Below are 17,244 nucleotides of genomic sequence, written 5' to 3'. Positions count from 1 at the left end.
CTGCAGAACTGTCACTAGTGTTAAAAATCAGATCTTCAGTCTTTCCATCCATACAAAGTGCAGTTGGAATTGATTTTGATCTCCCAAACTGGTCACAGAAAGGACAGGAAGTTTTCCTCTCCCTTCTGCTTAGCTCACCCCATCCTAGTTCCCCTCCCTCCTACGAAGTTCTTAAAAATTAAAAGCCCTACTTAAGCATGGTCAACTTGAGATTAGTTTTGTCATCATCTTCCAAACAAAAGAAGCAAAACACACAGTCAATACCTCACCCACCCCAAAAACAATAGTTCAATTTAAAAAAATAAATAAATAGTGTGTATATTTCATGCTGAAAAAAAAAAGAAAAGTCACAGAAAGGATTCATTTTTGGTTTTCCCTCCCCCGAACATGACACCAGGCATTTTCTCCCCCCGCCCTTGACGTAGACACGATGGTACATTCCAACCGGCAATGTGCATCGGTGTTGAAAAATGAGTTTCTAACTCCTGCACGGTCCCACATGCATCAGGGAGCATCCAGCTAGCTGCTAAAGCAGAGCAAAGGCTTTCAGGTCTGGGGAATGGTCCCTGCCTGTTCCTTTGGTCCGTCTGGTAAAAGGCTCCTCGCTGCTCCCAGGTCTCTGCTCGTCTCCGTTAAAACGTGCGCTCTGGTCCCCGCGTTTCCCACGTCACTGGAGCTTCGTACCCAGCTTGCGCTGTCTGTTTCTGCAACGGCAACACGGAGGGTCAGCGTGGTGGCCCCGACGCCATCGCGGGGTATTGTGGCAAACCAGCGGGTGAAATAGGAGGATTAAGTAAGGCCCTGCTTAGCTCCACATAAAAATAAAGCTGCCCCCACCACAGTCTACAAGAGATTGGTCCTTCCTACTCTTTATAGTGCTAGAACATCCACTGTGTCTTAAGGGTGCACAAACTCACGTGTGGATGCAAGATTATAAAGATTTCTGCCCCTCTGCTCTGGTGAGAGCTCCCTGCAGCGCTGCATCCAGCTCTGGGGTCCTCAGTGCCTGTCGGAGAGGGGCCAGAGAATGATCTGAGGGCTGGAGCAGCTCTCCTGTGAGGACAGGCTGAGAGTGTTGGGGTGTTCAACCTGCAGAAGGCTCCAGGGAGACCTTATTGCGGCCAATAAGAAAGATGGGCACAGACTTTTCATCAAGGCTTGTTGCGACAGGACAAGGGTGATGGTTTAAAAATAAAAGAGGGGAAATTCAGGCCAGATATGAGGAAGAAATTTTTTACACTGAGGGTGGTGAGAGCCTGGCCCAGGTTGGCCAGAAAGGTGGTGGATGAACCATCCCTGGAGACATCCCAGGCCAGGCTGGACGGGGCTCTGAGCAACCTGAGCTGGTGAAGATGTCCCTGCCCATGGTAGGGGTGACACTGGGGGAGCTTCAAAGTCCCTTCCAACCCAAACCGTTCTATGATTCTATAAACAATTGCTTGCAAAAAAAAACATGGGCTAGGGAGCCAAAACATTGGTTAAATGAAACTTTTTTTTAATCTCACAATCCCCAGATTCGCCTTCTAGATAGAGTAGTTAACCTACCATTCAGTATTGCTTTACTCTGCACTATCCTACCCACATATTAGAAAACAAATTAATAACTACATCCGACAAGCCACCTACAGCTCCCCCACTCCCCAGTAAAACTCACCTTGCCTCTGCTCTCGTGACTGTGTATTCAAACCACAGGATGTTCGGAATGAGGCTGGTGTCCCGGATTAAAAAAAACTCTGAAATTGGCCTGAAAATGGACAAGGTGGTAGAAAGGGACAAATAATTAGACTTTTTCTCCACCACAATTTTGATTTAAAAAAACAAAAAAGGCACAAAAACTGCTCCAGACTTAACATGACTATTCTATTACCTTTCAGGCTGTGAAAAGGGCTCCTTGATAAATTTAATCAAAAAAAACCCCACAACTCTTCTTTTTTCTTTCCTTATACAATGATTCCAAACTATACTACATCTAAATGGCTTTAGCAATTTCAGTAGCTCATCAGATGTTCATTAAGAAAGGTCTGTTCTGCCTGACAAGCTCCTTCAGCACTCTGCCACACCTTGCAATTTTACTAGGGCTTTACAAACACAGCAGTTTATTAAACTTCCTCTCTCCCCCAGCCACATCAGACAAAGATATATGTTCCTTTGTATATGTGCAAGGAACAAGCAGGTTACACAACAGTCAGTATGCAAAACTGGGACAGAACCCAGGAATTCTCATGTCTAACATCTGTAACTCAGGCGGTTCACAGAAGTCTGAGCAGCCCATTTACAGTCAGAGCTCACACAGCTATAACTAGAATTTTAGAGACTGAAGTGTGTTTTGCTTCAGATACAAGGTACAATTTTGACACTGATTGATCAGGAAATATTCTTTTGCCAGGTAATTCGGCTACACCGTTGCTACCAGCTCATTGCAAGGGACTCAAATGAGGAAAAAGCAATCTGCAGACTTGCAGGAATAAAACCTCCACAAATAAAGAGACTTACCATGCAGCTATCCTTGGGAAGAGAGGAGTTAATATCTCTTGTGTGAAGGCAAACCAGGCTATGGCCATAATGCTTCCTGCCACACCTCCGTATAAGACTTGGCTCCAGGTGTGGTAAAGCAAATAAACCCTGTGGTGGGAAAGAAGAGTCAGACAGGCTTTAAAACAAGAGGGCTGAGGTTTCACTGGACACTCAGACTTTCTGACCAAGCTACCCTCCAGATGTTAAAAGTAGTTACTTTTTTCTTTCTTTTAGCTAAAAAAAAATAAAAGGGGGGAGAAAAAGTGTCTTCCTTGGTACAGCAGTTTTGGCTTAGAGTGCTTCTAGTTCAAGCTTAACTCAATAACCCTCCACATTCTTATTCATGTATCTCTGGATTACCTGAGGAACTATTACTGTTGGTTCCCACAAGAGACTTTTCCAAAGTCAGCAACAGGACAAGTCCCCTCCAAGCCACCAAAACTGGGGCTTAAAGGCTTTTAAGAACACAGATGTCATTTTTGTTGTGATTTTGTCGCTCTCAAATGCGACAGCACGAAGGCTGCGCCACCACAGTGCTTTGACTGGGACTGCGGCCCTTCAGAAAACCGTGTGAATGGTCTGGTAAGTTACCTGTGCACGTGAGCTACGTGAGTCACGTTGAAAATGCTTTTCAGCCATATATCATAAAGCTACTAAGATCATCTTATCTGACCCTCTGCCTCATGCAGGTCACTTAGATTTCCTTACATTTTCATTTTAATTAGACCATATATCTCTTGTGAAATTATCCTGTCAGAATTTTAAAAATAACCAGCAATAAGGAATCAGCTCTAGCGTACAATCAACTGTGCCAACAGGTTATTACTTTCCTATGGAAAACATGGCCTTATTTCTAGCCTGAATTTGTCTAGTTTCTAATCACTGGAGCTCATTTTATATGCATGCGTATATATTTTTTAACCTACTAAAAAGAAAAAAATTGTTACTGAAGTTTCGTTTTCTTCATTCATCTTAATACAACTAAATCTCGCAAGTCAAACAGCTATAAATGTTTTTATCAACTAATGCTCAAGCAAAACAGTCTGATCAAGTGTCGCAAGGCACATGCTGCAGAGGCCGGTGTGCCGGGGCACAGCGCAGGGCTGTCATGGTTAGTGAGGCGGTGAGGCTGGAGCATGGCAATGGATCTGATGGGGGTTTGGGGCAGGCTCGGCCAATTTTGGCTTTTATAAATGTGAAGCACCACACACACGCAGCACCTTTGCTTATTTGAAGGGTCTCGTGGCAACGGAGCAGCTTCCGCAAAGCTCTGACTCGTACAACGCAGTCGAGTTAGGTCAGAAACGCAGGATAACGAACAAGTCTCACGGCTGTCAAAGGCCGCGAGACTGTATGAGAGCATAAGACAAACAATTGCTCCATACCTACTATATGAGACTAGCAAAGCCACTGTGACGAGGCAGATGGACAGCACATGTCGCCATAGTAAATCCAGAAACCTTGCATTGTTTGTTTGGTGCATTCTGAAAGAGATGGAGAGCCATTAGCACCGTGGCAGGGAGCTGAGTGGTCCTTACCTCTGTCCTCACTACCTCCGAAACCCCCGGACGCTCTACTCCAGTGGGGTCATGGGCAGCTCAATACCATCCCAGCAGCAACCTGCCCCACTGGCAGCAGTTACAGAGAAGCCAGAAAGCCACACACTTCTCTCTCTCTCTCTCTCTCTCTCTCCAACTGTTAACAGGGATTGCTGTGATGGAAGGCAGAATGCTCACAATTACGGCATTTGATGCAAAAGGCACGTGCTGAGCATATGCAATAGGGAGCCAAGACGTCAGAATCCCTCCATGGTCCACAAAGCTCGGAGGAACCGTGAGTTTTGTCTTCCTCCACACATGGAGCCGCAAGACAGAGCCATGCTCCAGCGAGAATTTCAGAAAAGCACAGCACAGCGTGTAAAACCAGTACTGGGTATGAGAGATGAACTAAAAAGTCATGCAAGTGGACGACAGGAATCATCTAAAAGATTGCAGACAACCCCACTGACAAAACTGAGTAGACACATGAGAAAGCAGCTCTTCTTTCCTCCTCCCTGTTCCCCCCCTCTTCCCTCACACTGGTGGATCATCCTGGCTTAGAAAAAGCAAACAGGAGAGCTGGACCCAGATAGGCAGAGACCCACCCGTACCCTGCGGTTTTCAGCAATGGTAACTACCGTCCTACATTCAGATGGAGATAGACATGCTTCATCCACCCTCGCCACAGCAAATTGTGCAGTTCCTTGGATTTAATTCCATTATGCCACTGAAGTGGCACGCAACAAGGGAGCCATCTGTTTCAGGTGTTTCAACATATTAACAGCCAAAACCTGACACTGAATTTTTACCTTAAATAAAGGAACAGAAAGGAATAGACAGAGAAAAACCACATGAATTGGGAGTGGCTGGACGGCATCCCATATTTTGTGGTCACTGTTGAATGGGCTTCTGGGAAGAGAAGAAGAAAGAGTATGGTCAAGGTCTACTCTGTGCATAGCAGCTGGAACGCTCCAGATGTGAAGCCAGACCGCTCTGCTGGAGTGTGTGCACATGAGTTCACAGGACACGTCTCTGCTCAGATGGCTCTGCCAGCCTTCTTACACCCAAACATCCAAAGCCAACATGAGGCAAAGGGGGAAAACACCCTCCGACCCCCCACAGTTAGCATTCCGCTCCAAACTCAACCCACATCGTGGGCCATACCGTACCTTCGCAGGGCCGAGGCTCCCGGATTACATTTTTTATTAACCAGTTCACTCCCTCGTTGAATGCCAGCCCTCCCAAGAAAGAGATCTGTGAAGGCAAGACATGTCATCCTAACTCAAAGATCCACCTACTTACCAGGCTCTCTCTGGTCGCAAAACCCCAAACCGTATGTTTCTAGTTTTCTTTTTGGACTACTTAAAACCAATGGCTTCAAAATTCTCTAGCTGCAGAAGAAAATAATTTCCTTTTCAGCTCATTTTGTGTATTTGGAAATACATTGTGTACAGGCAGCTTTGCAGCAGCTGATACACGGAAAGAAACGAAAACGACACCGTACGGGAATTACATTAGCATACTTCCACCAGCGAGTGTAAAAAGTGACATTTTTTAACAGGGCAGGTTTTAAGTGATTGTTTTTCCTTAACGACCAACAGGGGGAGTGCATACACCATTATTTGGGTAAATAGGTGGCTTTTTAGGATTTCTGGCTATTCTCTCTATTAATATTTTCATCTTAGAGTTGCTGTCTTCAGTTTAAAATGAAGTCACATTCTGGACTGAGCTAGACTGGTAGCATTTATTTTCACTCTTTAATTCAACAGTCCGTCCACCTCCCCTAAATTAGCCCTGCTGCTGTGACCGAATTCCCAGCTGGTGACAACACTCTGCCTCCTTCACACTCCATCCCATTCCAGATGATGAAGCAATTTTTCGTGCCGTGTCCTCAGCTATGGGTCAGGCTGCTGCAAAGCGTCGCTCTCCAGCTCAGCAACCACTTCCCACGTAAAAAACTGGGAATCAACCTCAACGCTTGCCTCGTTACCTGTACCTAGCAAGCCCTTCTATTATAAAAAAAAAAGCCTATGAATTTGTGAATAGTTACCCTAGATTATTGCCCCTTTTGGGTCAACAAGAAACTTTTAGGTTGCCAAAAATTAACAGCTGCCTCTCCTAGCTATCATCAGCTTCATATCCGAGAAGTCCTATTCCCAGGTCCCTTGAGCCACTGGTTCCCATGACACCATGGCCCTATATTAGAAATGTGCTGCCAAAATCCTTTTACTGGCCCTATTTTATCTGTTTACTAAGGGCAAATGTTACAAGAGGTTTATACCCCCTAAAGGGAATTTATCCATGACACTGATTCACAGTTACCTGTCAGAGCAGACAGAAAGCATTATGTATTACAAAAACATTCCTTGTTGGTCATTTGGGCAGAAGCAAGTCTCTCTTGTCCCTGGTATTCGATGCACAGCTGGGAAGTGACCCTTATAGACAGATGTGCTCCCTTGGGAATCTGCAGATTTTATTTCATACCCCATTTCTGCCTCAGTACTGTTCGAAGCAACCCCATCCTACTGAGTTACAGACAGCACATGCTGCACATTTTGCAGGAACTCACTAGTGCCACAATCCTGCTGGATCACAGGAGCGTTCCCACTCTGCAACAGCATTCTTTGGCTCCTTGGACACCTCCCTTGATGTTTTTGGACAGATAATGCCCAAAACATACCAGAGACTAACAGAAAAGTCAGTAAAAGCTAAGCAACTTTTAACCTGGTACAGGTGATAAGTGATAAGGTGATAAGTCTCCTGCTGTTCTTTGACAGGATGATCACCTTACCCGAGCTTGCTCTTTATAGACAGAAAAAGAAGAGTGAACACAGAAGCACCAGGTGACAAAGAAAAACACTTTTGTCATAAGGAGAAGCTGGGAAGGGAAAGAAGGACTCACCGTGTGAAGCTCTCTCTTGAATATGATGAGTGTTACAAAGCCAACAATAATGAATATTGGACCAAGACTCAAATAAGCTAAGAGCTGCCCCGAGAAATCACCTAGGAAAACAAACAAGAGAAACAAATCAGCTGGAACTTCACAGGTACTTGCCTGTCACCAGAGTGTGGGTCAGCTGGTGCCACGAATCACCATGAGCAGAGCAGCAAACGCAGCACTGCAGCACATCTCCATTTTGCAGACCGGAGGAGGAGCCGAGGCGAAGGCAGCAGCGCTCACGTGCAGGTTCCAAAGCGGGGATGAGGAGCTCGGCATCCTTCAGCAGACATCCCTGCTAGCCAATTTACAACAACGACCATGGGTGTGGGCCCAGAGTCACTTTAATCCCACATCAGCACAGGCGGCTGCTGTGAGAAGCAGCATCTTTCCCTCCCCCTCATTTGTGTGACCTCCCTGTGCCAGCAGTTACCAACAACCGCTCCCCAAACAAATCCTTTCCCGCTCCCTTACAAAAATGGGTTAGTTTTCAGCTGGATCAGCTCCTTAATCTGTCTCACCATGTGTCTGCACGCACACTAGCATTAGCAAAATGAGCAGGAAATAAATGGTTTAACATAGTGGGAGATGAAGGGGAAAGAAGGAGACGCTTTTTAATCAGTAGCCCACTTATGTGACACAGAAGTGACCTCCAGCCTGCAGAGCCACCAGTCTGGTCCTCCCCAGGGTGAGTCGGGGAACAGCGACAGGACATCACACAAGGTCATAAGGCACCTCAAAACCATCAGCTTTATCCTGAACCGTCACAGACACAGGAGTGGGCAGACCAAAGAACAATATATTTCAATCTAAGTTTCTCTCAGACACATAGAAAAGTATTTGGAGAGAAGGTATCAGCATAAACTCCAAGGAAACAAAAAAATTCTCAGAGTAATTTTGCTCCAAGATCAGCAACTGGCATTAGGAGAGCAAGAATTATCTACTAAAGAACCTTTAACAAGAGCAGTCACTGCAAAAACATGCTGTGAACCCCAGGAGCAGCTTAAGAGACAGGGTGCTTTCTATATCGATTCTCAGAGATTCGATCTTCTCCATCCCGTCACTGAACACAACAGAATCAGCCCCCCATTTATCCTTCCTCCCTCCTCTCAGTAGGAAACAAAATGCTTCTGGCAGGCTCGGCATTGGACTCATTCCGGGATCAATTCCACTGCACTATACTGAGTCTCCCCAGCCCACATTTTAAAACAGCACTTGGTAAAATGGACTTTAACCATTAACCTCTGAATACTGGAACTGGGGAAAAAAACAGCGCTATTGCACCACTACAAAGTTCAAGCTGCTGATGCTATTGCCAGATAGTTGTGGTTACATCAGGTGCAGTGCACAGATCCCTCTCGAATTCCAGACCCTGGGTTAGATTTGGGAACCAGCAACACCATCAGCAAGGATTACTTACAGGACTTTTAGTTTGCAACACCACTGAAATAAGGAGGAGTCAGAGATAAAAACCCCAAGAATAGTGGGTTTTCACTGGAGTGACATTCTGTTTGTTTTTAACCTGAAAAGCATTAGAAAACACTGAATTTGAAACTTTTCTTGCACCATATGGCAGATTAGCCTCACATCAGGTGGGTTCCAAATGTATTGTGGTAACGCAAAGTGGATGTAGGCAGAGGACCTTTAATCGAACAACCTTAACACAAACATTTCAACTGCCCATTTAAAAGAGAACAGAGACAGCAATAACAATATTTTGTATCACTGTGGCTAACAGCAATCAAGCAGAATCACATTTTGAAGCCGCTCTTTGGAGGGGAGGAGGTAAATAAATAAACAGCTGTGTAGTGAAGGCAGCACTTCTGCTGTGCCCTGGGAGTTACACCAGAACTCCCTCACACCATCAGAAATGTATTCGCTAGCTGAGCAGTTGAAGGCAGAGCTGCACTAACTAAACCAGCCCAGAAATGATGGGAAATCCCCAGGCAAGAAAGCTCTAAGAGAAAGGTCCATGCTGATCCCCCAGTGCAGAGTGTGATCGCTTGTGTCGCTCCTACCTATTGTCACACTCCAGCACGCTCGGAGATTTATTCCTAGGGAACTGCAGGAGAGCTGACACAGTTTGAAATCCAGGCAGATGTAGCAAAGTGGTCCTCACCCCTACCTTTCAATAAAAACTAAGTTTTCTTCATTTTAAATTTGGGAATTTTGAAGCAATTCCTCCAACCAGTAAGAACAGAGACAAAACCTCCAGAAAAAAATGCAAAAGGAAAAATCTATTTAATACATAGTTTGGGTTTTGGTTTAAATCCTGCTTTTTAGAAGTCCAGCCTTCCCTGGACATCATTTGTGGCTCAAGGTGCAAAAATAAAGAAACCAACTACCTCATTTTCAGGCACCCAGGAGATAAATAGGTGCAACAGTCCTCATAGCTGGTTTTACAGCCTTCATTCAGCACCGACTTCTGCTCTGATTCAACATCTTACCCAGCATTCTTTCAGTGGAAATATCTCAGCTTTACCACAACAGCTTAACCTGTATATAATGTAAAAATGTGAATCAACAGCACCCTAACCACATCCTACCGCAAAATCTAGCTTCACCACCACTGCTTCCTATTGAAGCATCTATTTGTGGTGCTGCTGCCGGTCGTATGTTCTTCACTAGACGTATGTGTGCGAGCTGCGCAGACAACACGCAGCGGATTGTGTGTGACAGGCGTTTACACCAGTAAATATTCATGATGGATCGCCATTTCCTCCACTCGCACATAGTCTGATATCACAAGCTGTGCGACAGTAAAAATATCTTCAAGAGGTTTTAAATTACGGCATAAAAGGCGCGCATCAGACATGAAACTTCTGCAGGAAGATTAAACATAAAACCCTACATTAAAGCAGCCAAACAACTGAGTAATATCTGCTTCTCCCGACAGCTATTACTTAGTTACAAAACGAGCCCTGCCTGGCAAGTTACCACCCTAAACAGAAATCACAGCAAGGGTTATCAGAACAAACATTCCCATAGGAGCAACATGGGCTGATACCGAATAACGACGAGAATTGCTGGGCCAAAGTAACACCCGGTGGGTTAATCCTGTACATTTGCCCCTCCGGCTCTGCCTGACTGTAGTAAACACCCTTCACAACTGAGGAAACAGGGACACTCTGTGTCATTCTGCAGAGAAAGGGTTTGGCACGCCGGGTTTCTCTCCTTAAAGAACTTGTCCAATGTGAGATGAAGAGGTCCAGAAAGCCGCAGAGCTTTAAGAAGCCCAGCTGCACTGGAGAGAGGAAGTTTGTTTTTATTTTCTTTTCTCCAAATAATAATAAAAAAGCCAAACAAACCAGGAACTCGATGTTTCTCCAGTGCAACTCACCCTACAGGCAGGAAGTCTCTGAAGATGAGTTTTAAGTCTGCAACACAAAGTCATCCCATGCAAAGCAACGCACACGGGAAAAAACAACCCTAATTATACACACAAAATGACAGGATTGTGTTTGGTTGCTATCAAACAAGAAACCCTCAGACTTAGTGTGAGCCACCACCTTCAGAGTCGTATCCAATGCTCTGCAGCAGCCAAAAAGGCAAGAAGGTTTTAAGAGCGACTCAAGTTACTCTCACAGCACTACAAAAATTTCTCAATGAGATTCTGGTGTCACCACCTAAAAAGGGATAGTAAAGAAAAGGCAAATAGAAAGGCAACAAAGATAACAAGAATGAAATGGTAGACACTCAGAAAATACCAAATAACCCAGATTTTCGGCTGAAAAAGGAAAACAGAGGACACAAGTGTTCTATAAAGTCATGCATAATATGGAGAAAACACAGCAAACATTTGTTACCTCTCACTGCACATGACAGAGTGTTTGATGAAATTACTGAGCAGTGGACTTGAAAGCAGAAAAGAAACAATAACCACATTAAGTTAGAAAGCTCAGCGCCAAAGACACTTTGAGATCCAAAGCGGAAATGGGTTTGAAGAGCAATTAGACATATTTAGGGTATAGTTTTTATATATCCATCCCAGGAATGACAATCCCCATATGATCACCGGCTGATTACTGGACAGACATACAGAAGGAGGATTACTCCTGCCTACCTGCCAGCAACCCCATCCTGCCCCATCGTTCCCCGGTCTCACCAAAGCACAGTGGCTGATATAAAAAGCTCCAGGACCAAACATTTCTGAAAGCGACACCAGGACAATATTTTTCAAGACTGTCCTCTTCAGCAGCAGCTTTAACACGCTGCCAACACAGCCATCGATGGTTTCTTTGCTCTATGTTTGATCTTGACACTTATTATACTATGGGCAATATATTGATGTATATTATACTATGGGCAACACCTCAGGTCTCCAGACCCCATTACTCACATCACTTTGCATCTGACTACCACAATGTTCATCCACTGCTTCTCATTTGATCTTGACAGCACAGAAAGCCCCAGAGAACTGAGCAGACACACAGGCAGTAGAGCTGGGGGTTTGGTGTTTGCACCGTATCGCTATTGATAAGGAAAGGTTAGATAAAGACAAGGGAGGGTGAGCATCCCTCTGGAGATACTTCTCCCCTTCACAATGACAAGCAGAAGCCCAAGAACAGGCTCTCTCTGCCAGACAGAAATCAGCAGCGGCTGCTTCTCACCTGGTCACAGCGAGAGGGACCATCGCTCTTGGCAGGTTAAAGCTGGGACGGCAGCAGCTCTGCACTTCAAGTCTTTAAAAACACAAGATTTTTTAAGAGGAGGCTGCACCCTGGGCCCCTGGGGTCAGCCAAGAGCAAAAGACAATGTTTGCCACACAACAAAGCAGCTTAATAATTCATGTTAGTAAAAGCAGGATCTATTCCTCACCCTGGCCCCGCTCTATCAGCACAAGGCTACATTAACTCCATGTGCTGTGCATACCGCCAACATCACCATTTTATAAATCTACTTTATCGAGAAGCTTTATGGACCTGGACTTAAGCTGTACAGAGACAGAACATAAAGAGCTTTCTAAATAATGTCTGAGCACTTTCTCCAAATCCAGATGAAAGTATCAGACCTGTCACCCTACTGCAATGCATTTTTCTCGACCAAAATCAAGAAACTCTTGTACCTCCAGCTGGTTTAATGTTTTATTCCTTTGTCTCACTTTATAGGCTTCAATAATTGCATGTTTTATCTAACACAAGTACAGCGTACATCTCCTCAATACATAACCCAAATTTCGGTGGTGATTTACCCCCTTCACACAATCATCTTCTCCATTTGCCTGTTTAAAAGCACTCAATGCAGAGAGAAAATAATCACGTTATGTCCTATTCTTTAAGATCTGACAGATAACCCTTGTGCAGAAATTTCAACCACCTTTTCCAAATCAATCCGACAAATAGCGCACAGGACACCCTGTGTATACTGCCAGGTTCTGATAAGGAGATAAGACACAAAGATAAATATATCAGTAAAACCGGAAAGACTATTCCCCTGGCTCCCCCAAACTGTCACAATAATACATTTGACAAGGGGGGTGGCAGAAGAATGCACAAGGTGAAGGAAAATGTAAGACAGAAAAGGAAACGCCAATGTTTCACATAAAGTGTCACAGAAAACCACACAAAACAGCCACACTAGGAGAGCAGGGGGGAGAAATAATGTATTTCCAGCACCAGATCTTTTCAGTGTCATCACATTTCAAGTCTCCTGGCTCAATGGGTACTTTCAACCCAGAAGATCTATAAGCACTTCAGAAGCTTTAGGCACTGTACTAGTGAGAAAAGCTTTCATCAGAAACAAACCCAGCTATTGAAACAGGACACAGAGCAACACTTCACGGCAAGTTAGGGACTCGCCAGCAAAACTAGCAATACTGAGGACAGCATTAGCACCAAATTTTGGATTTTGACCAGGTGGTCACCACTAACACTCTGACACTTGGCATCCTGCTTTTTTTATTATCTTTAATGACAACTGGCTGCCAAAAAGTATATTTTTTTTTTCCTGTCTTATCCAAAACCATCACAGCACAAAGCACCTGGAGAGGAGCTCCTGAAGACCACAGTTACTGAGACACTGTTTAGACAGCCACTATGTGAACTTGCTCCTGCACGCTGGTAGATCAGGGATTCATCTTCCTCCACCAGGTCCCCAGCACAGCCACAGATGCCACCAGGTAGCTGAGCCCAGCCCAGGGACGAGGCCACCCCACAGATCACACAATGTCAGGGACTGGAAGGGACCTCAAAAGCTCATCCAGTCCAATTCCCCGCCGGAGCAGGAACACCCAGATGAGGTTACACAGGAAGGTGTCCAGGCGGGTTGGAATGTCTGCAGAGAAGGAGACTCCACAACCCCCCTGGGCAGCCTGGGCCAGGCTCTGCCACCCTCACTGAGAAGAAGTGTCTTCTCATATTTAAGTGGAAGCTCCTGTGTTCCAGTTTGTACCCATCACCCCTTGCCCTGTCATTGGTTGTCACCGAGAAGAGCCTGGCTCCATCCTCCTGACACTCACCTCTTAAATATTTATAAACATGAATTAGGTCACGCCTCAGTCGCCTCTTGTCCAGCTCCAGAGCCCCAGCTCCCTCAGCCTTTCCTCACACAGGAGATGCTCCACTCCCTTCAGCATCTCTGTGGCTGCGCTGGACTCTCTCCAGCAGTTCCCTGTCCTGCTGGAACTGAGGGGCCACAACTGGACACAATATTCCAGGTGTGGTCACATCAGGGCAGAGCAGAGGGGCAGGAGAGCCTCTCTGACCTACTACCACCCCACCATGGTGTGGCTCCCGCCGGCTGTGACACATCAAGGCAGAGACCTCCAGCACCGAGCCAGATGCCCAGTAGGGAGGGGACACCGGCCCCACGGGGCTGTGGGGAAGGGGGCCACCCTGGGTGGGGCCCACACCTGGAGGCCCAGGGGCAGCCGCACATGGCCTGGCACGCCCGAGGGCTGCGGGGTGGGGGGGGCTGTATGGAGAGGAGACAGCGACAAGAGGCGGTGGGCCCGACCACAGGGGGTGTCCCGGCGGCGGGACAGACCCGCGTTTCGCCCCCACCTCCCGCTCCCGTCCCCGCCCGGGCTGGCAGCCCCTGGAGCCCGGCGCTCGCCAGGGCGCATGCGCAGCGCCGAGTCCCCCCGCCGCTCACTATCCGGCAGCGAGTCCCACCGCCCCCAGCGCGCACGCGCCACCCGCCGCCTCAGGGCGGCCGCTCAATGGCTCAGTATCTCGCAGCCGCCAGCACGGCCCTCGGGGGTGCCCCGGAGCGGCGGGCGGGCCCCGCCGTGGGGGAAGCGGCGCGGCAGGGAGGCCTGGCGGGGCCGAAGCGAAGCGTTACCTGCGGGATACTCGACGTGAGTGAGGGAGACCGGCCGCCACGGCGCGGGGAGCGAGCACTCGCCGACTGCGGCCATCTTACCCGGATACCGGGTCGGGCCGCCGCCGCCAATCGGAACGCACTTAAGGGGCGGTGCGACCAATGGGCGGGGGCGCGGAGAGCCGTGGCCCAATGACGCCGCGCGGCAGGTGAAGCGCCGGCCAACCCGCAGCCACCCAATTAAAAATCCAACCCGGGGAGCGGCAAAGCCAATGGGCTACTAGTCGCTTCGCCCAATAGGAGTAGGACGCAGGTAGCGGGCAAGCCAGTCGCAAGAAAGGCGGGCCTCATGGCCCTTCGTCATTGGCGGAGGGAGAGATGCAGATTAACCAATCACCAGCTTCCATTGCCGCCAGTTCTTAGCCAATCAGCGGCGGCGCTGGGTGGCCGGCCCGGGGGGCTGAGGAAGGGGCGGGTGAAACGGCCCCGCGCCGCCTCACAGCCCCGGGACGGGACCTGCGGCCGAGCTGCTGCTTCCCCCGGGCCCGCTGCCACTGGATAAAAACCAAACCCTCCTTAAGCCACCTCTTCCAAGCGTGAAAATAGATGATTTTTTAAAGAGATTATTTATAAATGGCATCACTAGGGGTACTACTATGTAACAACATCACTTCACGAGCCTAAACCCATTTCCGCTTGCCCCTGGCACACGAGTGATGAAGTGACAAGTGTTGAAAATGCCTCTTTTTTTTTAACTTTTTGTTTAAAACTAGGAAGACAATGGATTTTTTTATAGCCACATATCCTTTAGAGCTCTGTAAAGGACGAGTGTGGACATAAAACTCACGTTCCTGTGTAAACACGTGAAAATAAAGCCTGAAATACAGAATAAAGTCCTTGCAGAACCCGATGTGAAAGTAGAATGATGCTACTCTGCACCTTTAAAAGGTTCTACAGAGTCCAGGCAACACCTGGTCCAGGTAATACCTTTTTTCTTCCTCCTCAAATACCTTTGACTACTGAAACGACCCATTTTGAAGACCCACCTGGAATGAATGTTCCCATATGTGACCCCAGAGAGCAACACTTACCTGGGGAGCCCGAGGAAAAGCGGAACACAAACAGCGCAGCCCTTCAAAAGGGGATACACGAGCAGCATCACACAGAAACGCCTGCAGAAGGCAAATACACCCCCAAACCAAACCAAACCACCCAAGTTAATTCAATTCAAAAAAATACACCACTTACACAAAAATAAATAAGCAAGGGCAGCACAAGAAGTGATAAACTTCTTCAATGAAGGGCTGCCTTTAATTTTTATATGTCAGGAAAGCACGTGTAGCAGGATTTCCATCCCTTAACATGTTCACCGTGAAGCAAAGATTTAGGAACGGGGAGAAAACTCAATTTCCTGCAGTTGTAATATGCCTGTTTTCAGACGGCAATTATGATTATATCCCATTAATTTCAACAGGCTCTTCAAGGCTGATGCTCTCCCTGGCATCGCAAGAAGAAAAACAGCATTCAAATCTTATTATTTGCAAAGAAGGAGCAAATATTTACAGCAGAAGTTCAGTTCATTGCGGAAGACTGCTACGAGGTAGCATGAGTGATTTACTGCTTTCATTATTCGAGTTAAATAAATCTCCTCCTTTCCAGGCTGTTGAATGTAGAGCTGTGCTGGCAGAGTGGATTACATTTGATCTATGTACCATGACAAGCACTGAAAATTGTGGGCTTCATTGCTGCGTTCACCCACTCCTTCCTGAGCAGCAGAAGAAAGTGTCAATACACGGAACAGCCTTTGCTCTGTTCCTGCAGCGTAAGAAAGCACAAAGCTGCTCTGGAGATGGAATACACAGTCTGACACCGTGAAAACCAAGAGAAATTCCTTTTAACTCCTTCAACTAACATTCAGGGTGTGGCATGAGACAGAAATTTTCCTATTCATGAACATTTGCGTGTATCAGAGTTCATGACAGGCTCGCATTAATGCTAACCAAGGCTTATTTTTAAGCGCCTGGATGAAATCGTTAATCGCTGTGGAAGCAAACAGCCTATCTGATTGAGTCTGGTTTCTGTATCATGTGAAAAAGAAAGTATTTAAATATACTGTAATAGCTTCAGAAGAAGGAGAAGAGTTTTCTGTGTTGCTCAGCAGACGGGCAGCTCTGATATCAACCCACAGTCCTCACCCGAGGTTTCTCTCCCATCATTTGGGAGTCTGGTAGGTTGGCTACAAGAACCTGGACAATGTTTAAGAGATTTTGCTCCTTACTGGGATTTTCTGTTATCACTGTATCAGTGTCTGCCACCCAAACACAATCAAAACACCATGGAAACTGAAAAGAATCTGGAAAATGAAACCCAAGAGTTTGCTCAGAGGACAAGGAGTTGTGTTTATTTTATAGCCTGCTTAATCTACAGATTTGTCTTCAGTAGAACAGGGAGGACTCCCTATGCAAACAAATCCCTGAAGTTTACTTGTAAATTTAGGATTTTGCGTCTAGAAGAGCAATCCTTGTTTTATACCACCATTCTAGCGCCAGAGGTGTCACCACAACTGCCACCTAAATCACAAACCAAAGGCTTGAGTTTCTAGTGAGGACATTTAGAAACAAAACCCATGATAATGAAGGAAAGTTTTATTTGACTTGGAATGCCCACATCCTAGGATTAAAGGTATTAAAAAAAAATAGCCGCAAAGAAAAAGAAAGAAGCAAAACAAGAACAGATTTTTTTACACCTGTAGGAAATCAAGAAAAAATAGGCACAAGTTTACATTCATTAGTTTCAGATATGGCAGAGGAATGTTCTACTGGAGAGGGGTAAATAAAATCCTGCTTTCCCACCTCCTCCTATGAGACAGCACAAGTCATGCTCCTCAAAGCCACACTGATCTCATAGATACAACAAGGCAGATTTTTCCTCACATTTTTTTATTAACATATTTGTGCTTTAAAGATCATAAAGACCCTCCTAGAGCCATGTAGT

At 46.3% G+C, this 17,244-nt stretch overlaps 1 protein-coding gene across 1 annotated transcript; it reads right to left on the bottom strand.

The window, feature by feature from the left end:
* Positions 1-23: 23 nt before the first annotated feature.
* DOLPP1 (dolichyldiphosphatase 1) lies at positions 24-14,361 on the bottom strand. The gene is made up of 8 exons (XM_080356071.1): positions 14,272-14,361; positions 6,955-7,055; positions 5,222-5,306; positions 4,862-4,961; positions 3,900-3,998; positions 2,494-2,622; positions 1,655-1,744; positions 24-704 (listed from the first exon to the last, which is right to left on the bottom strand). The coding sequence occupies exons 1-8, from the start codon at positions 14,345-14,347 to the stop codon at positions 668-670; spliced, it is 717 nt and encodes a 238-aa protein (XP_080212197.1). The 5' UTR covers positions 14,348-14,361; the 3' UTR covers positions 24-667.
* Between the last annotated feature and the right edge of the window lie 2,883 nt (positions 14,362-17,244).

Source organism: Nesoenas mayeri (genome assembly GCF_963082525.1).
Source record: "Nesoenas mayeri genome assembly, chromosome: 18".
NCBI lineage: Eukaryota > Metazoa > Chordata > Aves > Columbiformes > Columbidae > Nesoenas > Nesoenas mayeri.
Note: the sequence above shows the minus strand (reverse complement) of the source record. Positions and strands in the feature narration are given on the sequence as shown.